Source organism: Penicillium nucicola, assembly GCF_028828085.1.
Source record: "Penicillium nucicola strain IBT 29836 chromosome Unknown utg000003l, whole genome shotgun sequence".
Taxonomy (NCBI): Eukaryota; Fungi; Ascomycota; class Eurotiomycetes; order Eurotiales; family Aspergillaceae; genus Penicillium; species Penicillium nucicola.
The window spans coordinates 271,968-288,310 of record NW_026643127.1 but is presented as its reverse complement, the minus strand read 5'-3'; the positions used below and the strand labels follow the sequence as shown (position 1 = coordinate 288,310).

Genomic DNA, 16,343 nt, shown 5'->3' with positions numbered 1-16,343 from the left:
CCTGCCCTCATGGTACCAGGCCGATCAGGGAATGTATATTCGAGTAGCGAATTGGCGGCCTCTCCTACGTAAGTATGGTAACAAGCAGCGTGGCTGGGTTCTAGATTTTTCTTCTGAGCATTCACTATGCATTCAAATCTGGATAATCAAATGGTCCAGTCATTGTTGGGAATCTTATTTCATAATGGGAATGTAAACTGCAACGATAATGCATGTGCATCATAGGGTATATCGGAAACCAGGGATCTGCCTGTCCGTCCTGTGCTTCTGCTCTTCAGCGATAATTTCAACCTCGGATGATCCCTCAAGCAAGTTCCGTCTTCTGTTCTCCCACATGTAATACACGAATAGCGACCCCAAGAAAAAGACTCCAATTCCCAATCCACACAAAGAGGCCTCGATGCCGCTGGAGTACTTGGGCTCTTGCGAGGCATAGAAGAACTGGGGTCCCACGATGTTTCCAACACAGTATGCGGCAAAGATAGAAACCGATACTGTACTTCTTTTGGTCGCACCGGCAACATTCGAGGTGACGATACTTAGACTGAGGGGGATGTTGACCGCGAAAGCGGCAACGAAGGCAAGACCGACTAACTTGACCACTCTGTGGGTGTCGTCGAGTGTGTAGATCAGAACGACACCAATCACTGCGACGATCGCATTGAGACACATGCAGATGATACGCGTGGATCGGTAGTATGTGGCAATTCCGGCGGTGATGATCAGGAAGACTAGCTGGGACGCACCCATGGGCATCTGCAGCAACAGGGACTTGAAATCGGAGTATCCGAAACCTGCAATGATGATGGCGGAGAACTGTATGCACGTCAGCAATGTTGGAGAGTAAGGGCTTGGTTCACATACGCTCGTAAGCCCGCCGTTGGCGAGGTTGACGCAGAAAGTGTAAAGCACTAGGAACCATGCTTGCGGATCACAAGCAGCCTCCCGAACTTGACTCCATTCAAATGTCTCGGTACTCTCCGCAGGGCCTGTCTTGTTCTTCATCGTTCTTTGCACTGCGATCACTCGTTCGCTTTCGGTGAGGAAGGGTGCTGTCGCGGGCGAGTCGGGGAGGACGAAGAAGAGCAGGATGGAGTAGCCGGATGTGATGCCACCGAGGACGAGGAATAGTAGACGCCAGCTTTGTAGTGAGGAAGAGCAGTTGCCAATGCCCCATGCGACCACACCTCCGATGAGGTTGGCAATGCAGTTACCGACGAACCATGCACCTTGGCTGATGAATCATTAGTTGAATCTCCTTTCAAGCTGCCATGGTTCACTTACCGAGCGGGTTGTTCTTCTCTCTTGTAGAACATTCCTGTGATGAGACCGAATCCGGGGGCGACAGCGGCCTCGCCCATTCCCAGGAGGAATCGACAGGTGATAAGGCCACCATAGTTCTGGGCCGCTGCATGAGCCATCAGAATTCCACCCCACAGAAACCTGAATCACTGTTAGCACGTTTGAGAACATAGACGGTGGACATGAACGTACACTGAAACAGCGAGGTACTTTCCAAGCGGAAGGCGCACAATCAAATAAGACGTTGGATAACTCCAGGCGAGGTATCCGAAATAGAAGATTGCTGAGCACCAGGTGTATTGTTGGCCAACCAGATTCTGTGTTTGTCAGTACGGACCAGGCAGTTGAATGGTGTAGAACTGACCAGATCTGATCGGAGCCCGAGGAGAGTCGCTTGACTCAGGGCAAGTTTATCCATGTATTGAAGCATATAACAGATTCCCATAATGGGAATCATGCTAGTTTCATTAGCATCGGTATTGACCAGAAGCCAGGTGTTGAACTAACAATAAATCCAACTTCCATAATAGTCGACGCTCCTCTTCTGGAGATGCCTGGTACTCCGTCACTTCCCCAATACTGGAGTCTTGCATCTCCGTGTCGAGATATTCTGTCTTTTCTTGCATCTTACGAGTCGTCATAATCCCAATCAATATAGGTGATCAGTATGCATAAGTATGTCTTCGAGCGAAGGACCCCAAGCCCTATATACACGTTCATATCTCTAGATCTACTATAGGATGCCAACACTAACAATTTCATGTTGTTCAGATAGTCGATTATCGTGATAAGATCACGATAACTAGCAATTCCTCGTGCTTCACTACGTAAATAGTTTCCTATCAGCAAGGCATGACTTTCCCGCGGGAACCGGGACGCGAATAAGACAGTAATCCTCAGCCACCAAGTAGAAAGTGTCGAGGTCGGCAAGTTTAAGTGAAGCAATAGGATAAAAATGTAGAGGGGTGATATCTAGTCGGCAATTCGCGTTCGCTGACTGGTCAGATTCGGCCCAGAGTTCGGCAATTAACGTGCATCTGCCCCGGATTGGTAGATTCGGCGATGTTATCTAGGGAAGACCCATGATAAGACTAAAGAACAGCCGATGTCAGCCCGTAAACTTAGAACGGATTGCATGGATTTATGTTGCAGTTATGAAAGTTATGTCGTTTTTATGCTGGTTCATAATCTCGTGAACCATGTATCCGTGGGATTGAAGTGTAGACTGCCATGGACATAGAGGCCACCCCGGGAACATTTAAAGATCGATCTCGCTTTCGTAGAGGAACCAGAGAACCACTTAAGATTATCTTTCCAGCTATCTAGAAGTTCACACCTTACACAACAACATGGCTGTTATTCCGGTTTCCATTTCGCCCGAGCAGGCTCAGGCTGCCATCGATGAGGCTCTTGAAAAAGTGTCCACGCAGCTGCGTGAATTGAACCATTTTGTATGCCCCTAATTCATATTGGTCCGTATGTGAGGTTAACCCATGACAGATCTGGTCGAACCCTGAATTGGCCTATGAAGAGCACAAGGCACATGACGCGATCTGTGATTTCCTTGAAAGCCAGGGTTTCACAGTCACCAGACACGCATATGGCGTGGATACATCCTTTGAATGTATCAGCGGAACAGAAGGCCGCCTGATCAACTTCAATGCCGAATATGATGCGTTGCCCGATATGGGACACGCCTGTGGACACAACCTCATTGCCACGAGTAGTGTCGCTGCCTTCTTAGCGCTAGCCCACCTACAGAAGAAGTTTGGAACTGGTGGCAGGATCCAACTCTTGGGTACACCTGCAGAGGAGAATGGCGGTGGCAAGGAAAAGCTGCTCAACGCAGGAGCTTACAAGGAGGTTGATATTTCCTTGATGTCGTGAGTGTGATCGTGCTCTTCTTCGTATTTGCCTCCACTCACTCTTGCTAGTCACGGTGGACCCAGTGGCCAGGCTCTGGTTGGAAGCCCATGCGACGGAGCGGCAGGGATTATGATGAACGCCCGCAAGGAGCTGCACGTAGAGTATTTCGGTAAGAATGCCCACGCTGGTGGGAACCCGTGGGATGGTGTGAATGCTTTGGATGCGTTGGTTCAGGCATACAACGGAATCTCCAGCTTAAGACAACAGATTCTGCCGGATGAGCGCATTCACGGTGCCTTCCTGGATGTACCCAAGGTTGCCAATGTCATCCCCGCCTACACCAAGTCTTACTGGCAGATTCGAAGCCCAACTTTGAAGGGATTGACCAATCTGATTGCCAGAGTCCGGAGCTGCATCGAGGGAGCAGCGGTCATCACCGGCTGCACTGTTGAGATTGTCGAGTGAGTGATTTGTGCATATTGTGTGAGTTGGGATTACTAACAGAGCCCAGGGAGGGACTGTACACTGATATTGTCTTGAACGAAACCTTGTGTGAGCGATTCAGCACTCACATGGACGCTTATGGAAGAAAGATTATTCCAAAGCATGACAAGGTCTTGACTGGATCTTCGGACGTTGGTAAGTGTTTATACATCCTACTTTCATAGCTATCGCTGATCAGTCGCAGGTAATGTAAGCTACGCCGTACCGACACTTCATTCGATGTTTTCCATTCCATGTCCGGAGGGCAGCTTCCCCCACCACCCTAGTTTCACGGCGTCTGCTGGAACAGATGAAGCACACACTGAGGCCGTTCTTACTGGCAAGGGACTGGCTATGGTGGGATTAGATATGTTGACTGATGATGCACTTTTCCAATCTGCCAAGTCACAGTGGGAAGGACTCAAGCCAGCGGAAGCTTGAATGGCGAAATAATCTGTTATAATGAGCAATGCATAACAAGGACCATGAATTATAGTGAATAATATCAATCATGATGAGTAGCTATCAACATCACAGTAGATTCCATTGGAAATAGCCCTTATTCAAACAAAACTCTAGTCCTCTAGTTCATTATCGGTGCAACTTTAACCTTAGCCTAACGATAATGTATTGCTACCATCAATCTACATTTTATACCTTAAAAGGTTCCCGCATAGATAGAAGGAAAATCTGCTGATAACCTATGTTACATCTCTACTATACCCCCTCTCCAAGTAAACTGTAGTGCTTATGGACTCTCACGACGAACTCTAAATCTAGGAATCAGTGGCGAAAACGTAACCACCAATCTTGTCATGGTCATACTCTATCTATTACTTGATCTTTTCAGTCAGATTTGAAGTCCCTAAGTGTGGTATACATACACTGCGAGCCGTCTAATGGCGTGTGAGGCTTAGAGTCCAGGCTTGGATCGATCGTAATTTAGGGTTTAGGGGAAGCTTCGTCTTAACGTTTTTAGTGCGTGGGGGTTCTTGATTCGCCCCCACTGGTAGATATTGCAGAAATCGTAGACAAACATTAAACACTATGAGTAATGATTGTACTGGCGAGTGAGATACCGAAATCTGAAAAAAAGAAAGCTTTTCATAAAATACCAAGCTATAATTTTACATTGTATCAAGGACCACCATCCAGAATCTACTAAACAGTCCCAATCCAGTTCACATACTGACACTGACACCCACCCGAACCACCATCAACACCGCCATACTCCGTCCCATTACCCTGCGGAGTCTGATTCAAACTCTCAAAGATGCCCCCGGCAGGATTCACAGCCACCCCGCCAGCAGCCCGATCCTCCAGCTGTAACTGCACGGAGCTGATGTTGTAATGGCCATCGCTCTCTATAGCATAGCAATATACCATTTTCTTCTTCTCTGCGCCGCCATGACGGTCAATTGTTATTGTTACCGGGTAGGGGAATGAACCTGGACGGGAGAAATCCGTTGCGGAGGAGGAGGATGTCGATGACGATGTTGCTTTGCTTGCTGAGGTAGATGTCGAGGCTGTTGCTGTGGCTGTCTCTGTTGTGTTGCTGGATGGAAGGAGGCGACGGCCGATCTTTTCTGGTTGCGTCCAAATTTGGACGAGGAAGCGCGTTTGGGACCAGCTGCAGCGGTATTTCGAGTTTTCTCGGCTGGTTCCGCCGTTTGAGTCGGCGGGTGAAGATTCGGTTTGGCTGGTCAGGTAGATTGATTTGTCAAAGTAGGTGTAGAAGCCGTAGTGCTCTGAGGCTTGGCCTCTGTTATAGAGTCTGATGGGCTGGGAGGCGGGGAGGGGGTATAGCATGGCGGCTGCGGCTGAGCCGTCGGAGTTTTCGTCGGGGGCAGGGATGATGGATGTGAGGTTTGGGAAGACGGTGCTATTTGATTCTGTCGAGCGGCGGTAGATATTGGTCGTGGAGAGGGAAATTGGGGAGAGCATGGACATGAAGAAGGGTGTTTCCTCGCCGCTGTAGGGAGCACTGTTGTTGTCTGTGTACTGGCCTATGAAGGCCTGATCCGCATTGCTGGGGGCTACAGGAGATGGGCTGAACACGTCACTTCTTTTTCGTCGACTCGAGGTTGAACTGACGGTTGTGCTGTTGTCGTATGTTCCATTGCGGAATGAGATTGAGACTCGGAAGTTAGGCTCGTCCGCGCTATATGGCTGATTTTCTTGTTGTTGGCTCTTGGGCAAAGCACAACTCCACATCGAGGAGGGTGTTATGCAGGTAGACTTCTGAACCTGGGGCTCAGTTCCAGCAAGGGTCGCAACACCAGTTGGCATGGGAGGGTAGCCAGTGAGATTTAGCCACTGTGACTGAACTGGAGTAGGATCTCCCTTTCTGGTCAACGTGATTGCAAGCACAATGGCCAGAATTACAATAATGAAAAAGAACATAAAGATGAGCAAGTACCATCTTCGCCGAGTTCGACCTTCACGTCCTGGGCGTCCAAAGCAGCCTTTCTTGCTGAAAGGACCTCTGCCACGCCATAGACCACCAGCTTTGCGTCCAACTGCATCTTCCTTCTCCAGTCTGCGTCTTCGAGCTTCGTGGGGTCCAATTGCACCACCTGGATTCACAATCGTAGCCCCACCAGCAGAATGAGGAGCATACCGGGGCTGGGTATCATATCGCGGTGGGAGAGGAGCTTCTCTGGGGAACTGGGTATATGCTGGAGCTGGAGCCTGCATGTCAGACATAGGGACTGAATTGGGTCCTCCAGCTGCGCGTTGGAATCCCGGAGAGATTGGCTCAGATGTCTGTGTTTGGTGAGGCGCCAATTCTGACTCCTGGAGCTGTGATTGAGAGGTGCGGGGCTCATCTGCTTGCCTTTGAGGAACAGCAACAGCAATTGGCTGTCCTCGTTCTCCGTTTTGTGAGTCTACTTCTTGTGACCATCCCTGGGAATTATGTGTTTGTGATTGTGCCTGTTGCGGCTGTGTTGTGTGTTCTGCCGTATCGGCCTGTACTTGGGTCTGATTTGCAGATTCATTCTGCTGTCCCTGATAACCATAAGCCCATTCGAATCCCTGAGGTGGAGCTTGAAGTGGAGCTTGAGGTATAGCTGATTGCTGCTGCTGTTGCTGCTGCTGACGATGTCCAAATGGCCATCCAGATCCAGACTCCCGTCCCTGAACCACAAGCGGTGCATGTAAGTGTCTCCGCTTTTCATACATCCACTCAGTACCTTGCGGTTGCTCCTGTGCCGTCTGAGTTGCTGTTGTTGCCTGAGGAATATAGCCCTGTCGATCCGTTTCAACCCCACGGGATTCTTGAAGAGCAGGGGCAAGCTGAGGCGGTGCTTGTTCCTCTCGGCGATATGGCCAGGGCCATTCTGTGCCAGGTGAAGGACCTTGAGAAGCGGGTCCAGTTTGCTGCGGGATCGGTATTTCGCGAGTCTGCTCCAATGGCTGTTGTTCTTGAGCCACAGGCGCCGGTTGTTCTGGCTGCACTCGCTGTTCGGGGGGGACCATTGGGACATAATGAGGTACAATAATTGGTTGAATAGGTTGTGGCTGTGGCGGAGGTGGAGGGGCAGGATAATTAATAACAGGCGGCGAGATATTGGTAATAAATTGCGGAGCTGGGGCAGCTTGAGGTTCTGGCATTGGAATCGGAACAGGTGTAGGCTGCTGCGCGGTGGTTGAAGCTGGAACTGGAGCTGGAGTTGGAGCAGGTGGCTCGTAGACTTGTCTCTCATGCTCAACAGGCGCTGCAGGCATGGGGACAGGAACAGGAACAGGCGTAGCAGGCTGATGCTCCACGACAGCAGGAATCTCCCTCGTAGCCTGCTCAGCGACAGCGCCCTTCTCACCATCACCGACTACAGGGGAGTCCCAAGAATCAGAGCTAGTGTCCGAAGCAGGCGATTGAATCAGCATTTCCTTTGCGCTTGCAGCACCGACACCGCCAGCAGCAGACTTAGGCTTCGGCGAATCGATATCAATCAACAATCCGGAATTCTTCGTCGTAGTAGCCGACTCCCTCTTCAGATCTGGAGTAAGTCCAGTATCGGAGCTAGGGTTTGGATCACCACGACTGCTCTCATCAACAGGGATAATCGCCAGCCCATTACCGCCATTGCCAGGAAACTCTCTTGTCTCACTGAGATCTGCCCCTGTATTGACCACGGGAGTCAGGGAACAAACATGTCCAATACATTCAAAGTAGGGTGTCTTGCTGTACAATTCATGCGCAGATGCTTGGTAGTATTCAGCTGCTTCGCCCTGGACTGTTTGTCCGCCGCCAAATATGAATGACATGGTCTGTTGTCTGGATGCGGGTGCTGGTTGGGGCACGGGAGGAGCAGTGGCATAGTCATACGCAGGGGCGGGATCATGATCAGGAGCCAGATCAGGGAATGCCTGTTGGCCGTGTAGGCTGGTGGACCTCTCAATTCCGCCAAGCGGCGAAAAGTTCTTGTCGCCAATTGGAGCTGCTGTTTCTGGTGTATCGGGTGAAAAGCAGGAGACTTCTTTCTCTTTGAATCGTTCTCTCCCCCGTTCCCACCATTTTGATTCTTTGCGGGCGGTTGTTGGTGATGGTGTTGACGCCGCTGGTGAATCTTGATCTTGACTTCGGGGGAATGATGGGCTTAGAGGTGATTTGCCTGGACGGCCTAGTAATGGGGAGAGGAGGTATGTCCACCAGCCCTGGGAAGCTGGGCGGTCTGTCTCTGTGTTGACGCTGAGGCGGGTTGTGTTTGTGAATGGATTGCTGTTTCTCTTGGGTTGGGTGCTGGTAGTTGTCGTGTTGAGGTTGGAGGTGCTCGACTCTGGGGATGTCTGTCGAGGACTGTCATCTTCCCAGGCCGTCGATGCGATAGATGCAGGTCGATTCGGGGAATCGGTAGTCAGGTTCGTATTGGGGAGCACAGCCTGGGACCCTTTTGTCTGAGCGAAATGCTGTGCTGGAATGGCTGGCACAGGCGGCACATCTGCTTCGAACTGCCACAGACGTGGCGTAGGCTGCGAGTACACGCTGGATGCTACCCGAGGTGGATGCAGCTGCTCGGTACTCGAATTCAAGTGTGAGTTCCAAGGTGATTCTTCCCTGGCAGGGGTGACAACAATCGAGGGTGTGAGTGGTGTGTATTGATCCTCGAGTTCCCTCCGATCCAGGGACTCGCTTGTTGGAACTGTCAGTCCGATCATGACATTGCGGTCGGATGGCGAAAGACCATGGTCTTGTCTGTCATGGAATGGGTTGGTAGATTCCAGCTGGCTGAGGAACAAGCTGCCATCTTGCATCTGCTCGTCTGGTCCTCCATTCGGTAACCGCTGGAGCCCACGCGAAGTCCGCTTTTTGAATGTTTCTTTGGATTTCTGTGATGTGCGTTCCCTCTCTCGCACTTTGGAGAGGAGCTTCAAATCGTTCAGATCCACAAACGGTGCCGCAGCTGTCTCTTCACTGGTTCCTATTTTCTTCGGCGCCGGCGCCAGTGTGAAATCCGTCACCAGATTCAAGCCCAGAGGCTTTGCGACACTTTTCCGTTTCTTGGATATGCCTCGAATGTTGGCTTTCGATATTTGTGGGAAAATAGCTGACCGATTCACAGTCCCAGTTTCATCTTTGGTTGTCTTGGACTGTAAGTTTTGTCGGGTGGCCTTGGACAGGAATGCAAAGGGTCGGTTTGGCTCTTCCTCGTGGTCTTCTGCGGAGGAACAGGGTGGACTTTCAATTTCCTCACAGATAGGCGATGAAAGAGGAAATTTGATTGTTGGAACAAGTAGCTGGGGCTGTGGCTTTTTAGGATGCATCGTGTCTCTGCGTCCAAAGACTATGTCAGTTGCGTTGCCGGTGAATGTTGCGTCGAGGTTAGGGCTGCGACTAATACCATATGCCAACACCACGATGAAAGATGAGCAGAGTTGCTGAGAGGGAAATATGCAAGTCAGATGAAACACAATAGACAAAGCGCTATTAATATGAACCCGGCAATGCAAACAATGGGCGCTATGAAAGAGCAACAATGGTCCAATAAAAGAGTGTATTGACACGGCGAACAGCGAAGGAAAAGAAATCAACAACAGGAAAAGGTGAGCATCGGATAATATGTAAGCTTAAAAACAACAGAGATGCAACCGCAATTAAAGAAAGCTCTATTTCTGCATGGCATCTGCACTGGAGCTCCGAGCTAAACAGGACGATCTGTTTCTGCTGGTTGCCAACTTCCAATGACAACTGCTACCGTTGATTTTCTGCAGGATTCCCAGACATCCTTCTGCAGAGCTAGTCTGATTCAAGTCCCGCTATTGGATGGGCTGCAGATGCGTGCGAGGGATTGGATGCAGTGCCAATTTGAGGCCGCTGTTTACGCGCCGGGCCTGGATGGGCGCTTCCAACCACCAATCACGCAGAAACTTCTTTAAATAGAAGTGTTTCGCATCTTAGAATAAGAGGAGTGAAACTCAAGCAGTCTATCGCTATGCAGGACTCGAAAATACGGTTGGGATATACCAAAGATGATAGATTCAGCGCATCGGCGCCTTTTGTAAATTGATACACACTCGAGATCGAGTAAAGAAGACATCCCATAGTCCATATCCCGTCCATATTCCAAGACCCCTGTCCAATCCTAGTCCAGAGACCGAACTCTCTGCGAATAACCCTAGGCAAATCTAAAAAGTAAAAAAAAAGACAAAACAAAACAACCAAAGACGAGTGCGGGTATGAAGAACGGAAAAAACCACTCCGTGGTGAAGCCAAAAACAAACAAACATATGAATGGGTAGAGTGTCGCTCATCACATCTAAAAGACACCTCAAGAACAAATAAAACAGGTCGTTGGAGGGTTTGCAGCATGGCTAGTCATTTCTCATCCAGCGCCGGCAGAGGAAGAGCCTCTCAAGCGCCATCACTACCGTCGCTCATCGGTATATTGGATACCTTGCATAGGCGCAACGGACCCATTCATAAGCGGCGGGAGGGTACGCGGCTGCTCCTGCGCCACAGGGGCACCGTTTGCAAAGCCAAAGACCGGACCTTGGGACTGGCCATGGCCATTGGTCTGCTGTGCGTTCATGGAGTGGTGCTCGAAGATGGAGGGTGGGCGAGGCTGGCCATTGGCTTGACTCAGCTGCGCGCGCATGGCTTCCATCTCATCGCGGAGGGCATTATTTTCCCGGCGCACCTGGCCCATTGATTTCTCGAGGTGGTTGATATACTCGATGGCGCGGGTAAGGGTTTCCCATTTGCTGGATTTGTTGGTTTGCCCCGATGGTAGACGCAGACGCAGCGCTTCAAAACAATCTTTCATTTCGCTGCGGCGTTTGCGCTCGGCGAGTTTATGTGTGACCCGCAGTTCTGGCGTTCGGCTGTAGGGTGTGCTGCCGGGAGGTGTGTCTTCCTCACCGATTAGGTCGCGGACCGCCTTGTGTTGCAAGGAGTGGTGGTGTACACTTTGGGGTAGGTCTACTTCGTTAGTATGCGACGAGCAGAGTCTGGGAGAGTTGTCTTACCATGCTGTCCGCGCGGCATTCGCGATTCGGAATACATACTACTGAGCGACTCCGCCGTACTCCCCTTTCGAGAGAAGGGCGGGTTGGATTCTCCCTTGGAGGATACCGAGCTTGACCGTGCCATGTCCGGGTCAGGGAACGCATACGCCATACCCGCGGTGGGAGCTTCTGCGTTGTAAATTTCCGACCGCGGGTTGGATTGAATAGCGGGCGCTGTGCGACCGGCTGCGAAGCTTCGGTGCTCCCCGGGCGCGGGCCCAGCGGAGACAATGGCTGGCTCCCACCGGAGTAGCGAGGCCCCCGATATGAGTTCATGTCGGTCGGGATGCCTCGCTCTCGCTGCAGACTCGACACAATTGAGGACTGGGAGGCATTGGTGCTGTGGTACGGGGAGGCTGGGTTGATCGCGAGAGAGCTGATGCCTTGGTTCATCCGGCTGTCGACGCTGCTGCGGCGGGACTCGGTCTCGGCGACACTCTGCCGTTGTGAGGGTGCTTCGTAGTTCTGGTTGATTGAGGGGAGGGCGGAGTTGGGTTGAGGCGTGTTGAAGTTGGGAGACGGCTGGGCCCCGGCGGAGGAGGGTGTCGTCGATTGATCATGAGCATAGGGAGAGCGATCGACGGCGGGATGAGTGCGATTTGGAGACGGTTGCGACGAGGCGATGAAGCTGAGCGAGGGATAATTGTTGCCCGTGCCATTGGTCGTCGTCGAGTAGGTGGACGATCCTGCAGGGTCAGCACCGCGCCGCTCCCACTCCGTCCCAGGCGAGGGTCTCCTACTTGTGCTTTGCGGCATCGACCAATTCCCCGAATCGCGCTCGATCGTATTCAATGACGCGCCTGGTGACTTTTCGGGGGCTCCGGCGCCCGGCATATTCGCGGTGAGCGTTGAGATCGACGGCAGGGTTTGTGTCGAGCCCGGCGTCTGCGGCCCTGGAGGGGCCCATGGCCTATGAGCGACAGTGGGATCCATGGGGGAGAGAGTGAGGAAGATGTAGTGGGAAGTGCCGTCCAGAGAAGATTCCACTATTGCATGTTCCAGAGAGAGATCGTAAAAGAGTGGAGGTGAATCTTTGGAACCCAAGACTGAATGTAACCTCGACAGGTCGGAGTCAAACAAAAAAAGAAGGGGGAAAAGATAAGCTGACTTTTGTACAGAGTCGAAAAGACTGCAAAGACAAGAGCTCAAAGGCCAATTTTCTGGAGCGGGGACTCGAGTCCGAGGCTCTGGGGGGGAATAGGCTCACGGATTACTGAATACACAATACACAATACAGAACAGATCATTTAGGAATAAAAGCAAAAAGAGGAAAAAAGAATAAGAATAAGAAAAAGAAAAAGAAAAAGAATGCCCTTGACGCCCCTGCTGCAACCATGTGCCACGAGGGCAGCAAGGAGCCATATGGATTCGAACCGGCTGCATTCTCGTGGCACACGTTAGACCACTGGGGACACATGGCACACATGGTTGGATCTGCTGAGAAGCCCATCGACAAGAGACGAGACTAGGCGAGACAATATCACTTAGTATAAGTTTGTATAACGGACCAGTTACCCATAAGTTCACAGTTATCCTCACGATCACGGCCCTAGACTACCCTCTAAACTGTCCCACCTGCATCCTCCCGAGGCTATTTTCACCCCCCCATCGCCAACTGTCCTGGGCCTCAGTTGAGTGTGTGACCTGTGGAATATCTTGGCAGTGATCTGTAGCTGTGATCTATCTAGAATAGAGTGGTTTGTTCAACGCCACACAAGTCTAGTCCATGCCCAGGCAGACGAATAGAAGCACCAATCAGCTTTGCCACATGGCGCCTTGCAGAATGTCTCGCCACTCGATCTACGAGGTAGCACTTGTCCATTCTTGGAACTCGAGATGCCAGAATTCTCACTACCACGGTATTATGAGGTCGTAGTCCAAGGGATGTTAGAGTTTGCTCGGGCAATAGTGTGGTTCCTCATGGTATCCCTTGTTCCTTGCTGGTGTGAAGAGGTTAGGGTTTAGGGTTGAGGTGTCAGTATGTCAGTATAGGCCATAGCCTATAGTCCCTAGTCCCTAGCCCAGAGCCCATAGTCTCACGGCCAAAGACCATTATTCCCACTAGTCTCAAGTCAGCGACCGGACAGCTGCTCTCGCCAGGGCCAATCTGACAGTACGGTAGAAAGCACTTCTGACTAGTGCATGCACGGGAACCGATGATCGAAGCTGGGGGTGCAGAAAGTAACGGTAGATCATTCCACTCCCTGGCATCCTCAGTCCAATAACTCACGGCCAGCCCGCGTGTGAGTCTCAAATACCACTTTAAGCATTCCCAACCATGTCTTGACTTGCATATCCAAGATGCCACGGGGGAGTCGTGCCGCGCCCTCCAGCGGGAGAGCCATGTGTAAATGTATGGTAATGGTACGAGGTACCATTGGTGCTAGGACTCGCCCTTGCTGCTCGGGGTTTGGGTTTCAGGGAGCGCGAGGAGACTGGTTTCGGTTGCCGCTGAGCTGCTGGGAGGATTGAGGTTAAGGCGACTTGGCGCTTCCATGGGGAGGCGGGCAGGTCGACGTCCATTGCGCGGATGGCTACCGCATGCAAGATACCTGGTAATTTACAGGATACTAGGTTGGGTATTTCGAAACAGAATGAATTCAAGGTGCGACAGACTAGTCCGGTGACAAATATACAGTGGAAGAGTACAAAATATAGAATGGTCATCAAATCAGTTCAAGTCATGGGCGCGCCAATATATATATATCTACAATCGTTGGAATTGGATCTATAGCCAATTAACCTACTCGTCATCTTCTTCTTCCTCTTTCTCTTCCTCTTCCCCTTCCTCTTCATCGTCCTCATCCTCATCATCCTCAAATTCAACTCCAATCTCTCCGGTAATATCCCACCGGTCGCCCTTGGCGGCCGCACTAACATACTTGACAAACTTGAGCGTGCCACTATCCCGCAGCACAATGCTCAAACGGTTCCATCCAGCCTGAGTGCTGAACAAGATACCATCATCTTCATCCGCACCGGCCGACCGATAAATAGCAGGATCGGCCTTGGTCTTTTTGCGTCCGAGGACTTGATCCGCGTTCTCGGGGTCTTCCTCTTCGTCCTCTTCCTCATCGCCGGCCATGTAAATCTCATAGCCACCGACGGCAGGACCTTCAGCGTCACCATTAGTCTCGTTCGTAGACTTGGACTCCTTGGACGAGCCCTGGGTTTCACCATTTTCGTCCTCTTCTTCTTCTTCCTCAGTCTCCTTCTCCCATCCCTTGCTTGGGGTGAGGCAAAGCGAGAACTCCAAGCGGGGCTCTTCGCCTTCATAGGCACTGGCAAGTGTGTAGTCGGCGCCGCGGCGGAAGCGGCGAGCAAGGAGGTTGTGGCTGGTCAGGTGGTCCACACCAGTGATAAGAGAAAGCCACTTACGGAACGCCTGCGATGGGAACAAGACGTTCAACAGCTCCTGGATGGGATCATCGGACTCCTCCTGACCAGAGGGATGCTGGTAGAGGTAGCGGTGCTTGTGAGGTGGGCGAGCAACAGTCCATCCGCGCTGAGCCTGGATCTCATCCGACGAAGCAGGCAGCTTCTGTCGCTCTTGGTCTTCGACGTATGCACTCACACGCGAAGCAAACTTATCACTCAGGAAGCGCTCCAGACTGAGTGAGGACTCGCTAGAGAAGGCGTCGGACATTTCCTCGGCGATGTCCGGGGTCAAATAAGTCGGCGCAATGTACTGGACTAGGAAGCCAAGATCGGATTCAGTGAACTCTGAACCTTCGGTTTGCTCTTCCACTTTGCCCTTGCCCTTGCCTTCGATTTCGGGCTCTTCCCAGGAGACCGGTTGGGGCTGAGGCAGGTCGTAGATGTCGCCGCGTCCCTGCAACTGAGCCAGACTGCTACGCTCGGCAAGCTTCTCCTCGAGTCCTTCTTCGTATCCGTCTTCACCTTCCTGGGGAATGTGGAACCATCCGCTGATAGCCATGCGCACACGCTTCTTGGACTTGTCCTCGTCCTCGCGGGGGTGGTATACTTCCTCGACGTCGTGGAAGCTCTCACCCGGCTGGACAGTGAAAAAGCTGAGCTGGTTGAAGGCGGGTGGAATAGACAGGCTGTAGTCCGGGCTAGGGATCTTAACATCCTCGCCCTTGGCATCCTTCTCGGTCGTTGTGGGGAACAGGCGAAGCGCACCACCCCACTCCGCCTGCCAGGGAGTATCAGGGTCTGTCAGGTAGAGGATGTAGCTGAGACGACGGCTGCCAATGACATCGTCATGACACAGAAGGTGGCACCCCTCGGTGTAGACGTTAATGGCCATGTCGGTTTTCTGCCCGCTCAGCTTGCCTGACCCGGTAACGGAAGACAAGTACTCGCGGAAGCGGGCTGAGTACATAGCATCGCGAAGCTTCAGAACCGAAGGTAGCTTGGAGAGGGAGGAATCATCCAATCCATCGAGGTTGGCGAGATCACCAGACTGGAAAATCTTGTAGATGTCGGTTTCCTTCTCGGTAAAGTCGACCTGGGTTTGGATTTCATCGCGGACAGAACGAAGTAGATTGGACTCGATCAAAGAATGAATGACACCATGGAGGTAGCTAGAGTAAGACAAAGTCAGCCTGGAGCCATTGGAATGGTTGAAGTACATACGGAGAAGATTTGGCGTATTCATTAGTGTACTTCTGCTGCTCCGCGGTGTCGAATAGACCGTCGCGGAAGCGGGCAGCAGCTTCCTCGCTAGAAAGAGCCCGCTTTTTGGACTCACGCTGGACATTGCCATCAAGCGAGCCTCTCTCTTCTGTCTTGCGCTTCATTTTTGCAGTTGTCAGAGCCAAACTCCCCAGCAGTGGCCTGATCCGTTCTATTTTTCTACCGGGCGGTGAGAACCACTCGGGGGCGGTGAGACAAGACGGCGAGGTTGCGTCACTTGTTAGATTTCAGTGGCCTGGATATCTCAACTGCACAACTCTTTTGTTATATATGGATATATATACTATATCCCCTGAGTGTCTGTGGACTGCTTTATCTTGATCTGACCTCTTTAACGTCACGATCCAGCGCCTCTACCTCTTTATCTCTTCGATTCTGTACCGCTGCACCCCACCGTCGGAAGCGAGGATCATTGAGCGCAACGAACAGGCACATATACTACACATACTTGTTAGAGAACTATCACATTCCTGGTGAACACCCATGTGGTGTAGTCCGTTTCACTTCCAGGAAACCAGGACTGTCGT

At 51.6% G+C, this 16,343-nt stretch overlaps 6 protein-coding genes across 6 annotated transcripts; 1 reads left to right on the top strand and 5 right to left on the bottom strand.

The window, feature by feature from the left end:
• Window positions 1-219: 219 nt before the first annotated feature.
• N7511_003688 (uncharacterized protein) lies at window positions 220-1,928 on the bottom strand (the record flags this gene model as incomplete). Its single annotated transcript, XM_057126113.1, has 6 exons — window positions 220-816; window positions 865-1,234; window positions 1,285-1,443; window positions 1,495-1,619; window positions 1,667-1,760; window positions 1,810-1,928. 6 exons carry the CDS (start codon window positions 1,926-1,928, stop codon window positions 220-222), a joined length of 1,464 nt encoding a protein of 487 aa, XP_056985003.1.
• Window positions 1,929-2,651: 723 nt separating this feature from the next.
• On the top strand, window positions 2,652-4,092 carry N7511_003687 (M20 family metallopeptidase; the record flags this gene model as incomplete). Its single annotated transcript, XM_057126112.1, has 5 exons — window positions 2,652-2,753; window positions 2,803-3,185; window positions 3,237-3,629; window positions 3,680-3,807; window positions 3,857-4,092. The coding sequence occupies 5 exons, from the start codon at window positions 2,652-2,654 to the stop codon at window positions 4,090-4,092; spliced, it is 1,242 nt and encodes a 413-aa protein (XP_056985002.1).
• Window positions 4,093-4,812: 720 nt separating this feature from the next.
• Window positions 4,813-9,417, bottom strand: N7511_003686 (uncharacterized protein; the record flags this gene model as incomplete). The annotated part of the gene is made up of 1 exon (XM_057126111.1): window positions 4,813-9,417. The coding sequence occupies one exon, from the start codon at window positions 9,415-9,417 to the stop codon at window positions 4,813-4,815; it is 4,605 nt and encodes a 1,534-aa protein (XP_056985001.1).
• A 1,100-nt stretch (window positions 9,418-10,517) lies between these two features.
• N7511_003685 (uncharacterized protein) lies at window positions 10,518-12,090 on the bottom strand (the record flags this gene model as incomplete). The annotated part of the gene is given in 3 exon segments (XM_057126110.1): window positions 10,518-11,071; window positions 11,119-11,391; window positions 11,403-12,090. The coding sequence occupies 3 exon segments, from the start codon at window positions 12,088-12,090 to the stop codon at window positions 10,518-10,520; spliced, it is 1,515 nt and encodes a 504-aa protein (XP_056985000.1).
• Window positions 12,091-13,419: 1,329 nt separating this feature from the next.
• On the bottom strand, window positions 13,420-13,680 carry N7511_003684 (uncharacterized protein; the record flags this gene model as incomplete). Its single annotated transcript, XM_057126109.1, has 1 exon — window positions 13,420-13,680. The coding sequence occupies one exon, from the start codon at window positions 13,678-13,680 to the stop codon at window positions 13,420-13,422; it is 261 nt and encodes an 86-aa protein (XP_056984999.1).
• Window positions 13,681-13,900: 220 nt separating this feature from the next.
• N7511_003683 (oxidative DNA demethylase) lies at window positions 13,901-15,920 on the bottom strand (the record flags this gene model as incomplete). The annotated part of the gene is made up of 2 exons (XM_057126108.1): window positions 13,901-15,704; window positions 15,757-15,920. 2 exons carry the CDS (start codon window positions 15,918-15,920, stop codon window positions 13,901-13,903), a joined length of 1,968 nt encoding a protein of 655 aa, XP_056984998.1.
• Window positions 15,921-16,343: the final 423 nt, after the last annotated feature.